Source organism: Diabrotica virgifera, chromosome 9, assembly GCF_917563875.1.
Source record: "Diabrotica virgifera virgifera chromosome 9, PGI_DIABVI_V3a".
In the NCBI taxonomy this organism is placed as follows: domain Eukaryota; kingdom Metazoa; phylum Arthropoda; class Insecta; order Coleoptera; family Chrysomelidae; genus Diabrotica; species Diabrotica virgifera.
The window spans coordinates 173866800-173871085 of record NC_065451.1 but is presented as its reverse complement, the minus strand read 5'-3'; the positions used below and the strand labels follow the sequence as shown (position 1 = coordinate 173871085).

Genomic DNA, 4286 nt, shown 5'->3' with positions numbered 1-4286 from the left:
ATGGAATTTTGTGCCAAGGAAAAGATAGATTTTTTAAGAAGAACAAATTATGTTGGTTATTATTATTATTTTATCCACAATGAATTCAATGCAATTGATGATTTAAACAAGTTATTATAATTTGTTATTATTTTAAACTTAAATTGAAACTGAATTTATTTTCAATCTTATATAAATCTGTGACGACATATTATTGAAATCTATTGAAGTAAATGCCTAACGAAATTAATAGAAATCACTATTTTTTAGTGACAGTTGACAGATGACAAATAAACATACGAGTGTGGTTTCCTATGTACAAAACAATAATTTTGGCATTTATTAATTTACAAATTCAGACAGTGGAGTGGCATAACTTCAATAATATTTTATCCACATGATACAATAAAACACTATGAATATAGACGATGACATGATTTTTGATGATTCGGGTAATGAAACCAGTGGAGACGATGTAGATTTTGGTATCGACGCTGATTCAGGTTGCAACAGCAAAGAATTTCAAAGCTTCGAGGAAGAATATCAATATGAGGTTCTTTCTACAGAAGAAATAGTTAAACATATGATTGATTGCATTAAGGAGGTCAATGTAGTAGTTCAAGTACCTGCAACAGTTACTAGAATTCTCTTAAATTATTTCAATTGGGACAAGGAGAAGCTTATGGAAAAGTTCTTTGATGGCAATCAGGATGAATTGTTTAAGGTAATGTTTATTTTAAATTACTCTCTTAAAACAGCCTGTGACCTAAACTTGACATTTGTTACATAAACTGAAGCAAAAGGAATGAAATAGCTTGGGAAAACTATAGGGGCTTTTGAGAACAAAAACAAAAGATTTGTTTTACACAATGAGTAGAATTAACATGAAATTTGATTTGAAGGTCACAATCAATAACAAACAACTGTGAGACACCCATCAGGTGTATGCATATTGTGAAATCTGAGGGACAGTATAAAACAAATCTAAAAGTACTTATTTATGAACATGTAAAAAATAATAAGACTGTTCAGATTCACAATTAATTTTGAAACTTATAAAAAAACATTAACTCACAGCAGAAAATAGATATCTCACTTAAATCTGAACCCTACTCTTTCTTTCTCTACTTCTCTCCTTGCTTTTACCCTATGAGGGTGTCGGATTTGGGCTAGCTATTTTAATTTCCATTCACGCATATCTTCCATTCTATTCTATTTCGTGCCATTATTTTCAATGATTTTTGTTCAACTTTTCCTGCCTCTACTAATTGCTCTATCCATTTTTTTGTTGGTCTTCCTCTTTTTCTTTTTATGATGTTCTTTGCTTCGTGGACTTGTAATTCTGTTGGGTTGCATCCTCATCAATTGTCCATACCAGTTCATTTGTCTCTTTTCTATATTATTCATTATATGTTCGTAGTGGGCTATTCTCCTAATAGTCTTGTTTAATCTACCCCATTTTGTCCTTTCCAACTATCCTTCTTAAGCTTTGTAAGTTGCAACATGTTGCTTTGCTTTGCTCCACCAAAGCAACATATCACAACATACTGCAACAACAACATAAAAGTTGGCTGTTGTTGTACTATGTTATACTGTGTTGTAGTATGTTTATGTCGCAGTTGGAGTATGTTGTGTGTAATGGAAATCTTTGGCGGTATAGATCAAAGGAAATCTTGCAACAGCAACGAATGTTAACATCAGTATGGACGGCTTGTAGTTAGTTGTAGTTGCTAGTTGTTGACAGGTTTGAACTGTTTGTTTTGTTTTCTGAATTTGGTTATTAAAATGGTATTTAAATGGACTGTAGAAGCCTGCATTAATTTAATAGACTATATAAACAACATACATGTCTTTGGAATTCTTCTTCTTCTCAACTGACAAAACTGAATTCAACTGACAGAAATTATAAATGCAGAGAAGCTAAACATGATGCCTGGTTCAAGATTTGTAGCCGTATAAACGTGAAAATATAGAAGATGCAAAATGAAAAATAAGAAATTTGTAAGCCCAATTCTACAGAGAAAGGAAGAAATACAAGGCTATGAAGAAATTTGGAGCAGTTGGCTCTTGTCGCACATGGCAACAAACTCCAATATTGGTACAACAAAGTTGCTTAGATGGAGACACTGTTACAAAAATATGAAACTTAATTCAACCTACTTCAACATTGTAAAACACAAATGTTGAAGTATGTTGCTATGATGGAGACACACTTTTAGGGTATGCTACTTGTAACCCCATACAGAAAGTTAGTTTTGGTGGTGGCGGCATAGTGCTATCAAGTGGTGTAGCTTGGAAAGGATATACCGAACTTGTGTAGGTGATTGGGCCAGTGATGGCTGATATGAACATTCAAAACAGTTTAGAAGATCATGATTTGCCATTTACCAGCCATATTGGATATGACAGATTCATACTAATGCACGATAATGCAGTCTTAATAAAGCAGTTGGCATGTAAACATGTGTTTCAAGTAAGGCGTTTTTGTTTAAGTATTTTTGGTGTTTAATTTGAAAAGTTCAGTGTTAAATTTGTACCAGTCTATTGAGAAAAGTGCGCTGAATACGCTCATATAATTATGAAAACAAAATATCTTTTCAAGTTGGAAAAATTTCAAAGGAAAGTATAAAATAAAATCTACTAAAATCTAAAATAATTAAGTGGATATACTTTTTATAGAAACTGGTTCCACTTTTTTGCTTCATTCAAGTTATTCACAAATTACAGTTTATCAGTAACATTAATTAGGGACCAGTGGCGTACATCTTCATAATGCCAAATATTTCAAAGTGCTCTATTTGCTCTGTGGATAACCCAAAGGAAGCAATTTGTTGTGATTCCTGTAAAAGCTACATATGTAGAAAGTGCAGTGATTTGACGGAAACAGAGTGGAGATACATACTTTTAAAGAGGCGTTACCTTGTCTTATTTGTGTAAAAATTGCGAACAGGGGGTGCTGCTGATTCCAACAATGTTGAAGCAGATTCAGGAGCTACACAATGAAATGGTTGAACTAAAGAAATTAGTGGGTGGAATTAGACTGGTGGAAACAATGCCAATGGTAAGAATCTGATGAATGAATCAATTTGTGCAGAAGTTCAGGAAAGAAGTGTCAGATCTAAAAATATACTAATTTTTAATGTTGATGAATATAAGTCATTGATGTCCAACCTGGGGAGTTTAGAGTTATCAGATTGGGTAAAATTACAAATAAGCCAAGACCATTAAAGGTATGTTTTACAGATAATACAGTGGCATTATCTTGCTTGAAACTTGAAAGAAAATTAATTCCATTCAACAAGGACATCAAAATCAATGCAGACCTTACCATTATTCAACGAGATTATAAAAAGACCTTTTATAAGGAACTGGAGGAGCGCAAAAATGCAGGTGAATCTGATTTGATAGTTAGATATAAGAATGGTGTTCCCATTATTAGCAAAAGGGGAGTTTTTGAATCAAAAAACTAAAAAAGAAGTTGATGGTTTATTGTCAAAATATTGGTGGTATGAAATCCAAACTGAGTAACTTTAAACTCGCTGTTAGTGTTAGTTCCTATGATGTTATATGTCTTATTGAAACATGGTTAAATGATGAAATCTCGTCTATTGAAATTGACCTTCCTGAGTTTAATATTTATAGGAAGGATCACGATCTACAAGTCAACAATTAGTCTACTGGTGGAGGAGTCCTAATTGCAGTTCGTATATATTTGAATTCCTATAGTATACCTACTGTATCTGCTCATTTGGAAGAACTATTTGTTTGTATCAAATATGGTGACCTTCAGCACATTTTTGGTACAATTTACATTCCCCCTAAGTCAGCTAGAGGACTATATGAAGAACATGTGGATATTGTGCTGGAGGTATGTGAATCTCACTTAGGCTCAGAAGTTACTATTTTTGGTGACTTTAACATGCCGGACGCCACTTGGATGCTGAAAGATGACATTCTTGAACTGATTTGTCCAGATTTATCCAATGGTAAATTTTTATCTGACTCTTTTGGTGCATGTGGTTTTAATCAACGGAATCATATTCCTAATAAACGTGGGGTTTTTCTAGACTTACTTTATACACATAATTTGAGTAGTGAGATTACTGAAGCAACGGATATACTATTTAACAGTAGTTTTCATCATGTACCTTATTGTGTAACAGTTCCTGATATCTCTAGTTCATCACTACCAATTGAGACTTTCTACTATGATTTTAGGAATATTGATTTTATAGGTATAAATAATTATCTTGCTCATATTAATTGGTCATATATAGCTCTGGATCCCGCGTATGAAAAAAAAGTTG

General features: G+C 32.9%; 1 protein-coding gene across 1 annotated transcript in view; it reads left to right on the top strand.

Annotated features, from left to right (window-relative positions):
• The first annotated feature begins 256 nt into the window (after positions 1–256).
• Positions 257–4286, top strand: part of LOC126891930 (E3 ubiquitin-protein ligase ariadne-1-like) — a 38252-nt gene continuing 34222 nt past the window's right edge. The window contains exon 1 of the mRNA XM_050661278.1: positions 257–703. Coding sequence (XP_050517235.1) covers positions 395–703 — 309 coding nt within the window. The 5' untranslated portion in view covers positions 257–394. The remainder of the gene's footprint in view (positions 704–4286) is intronic.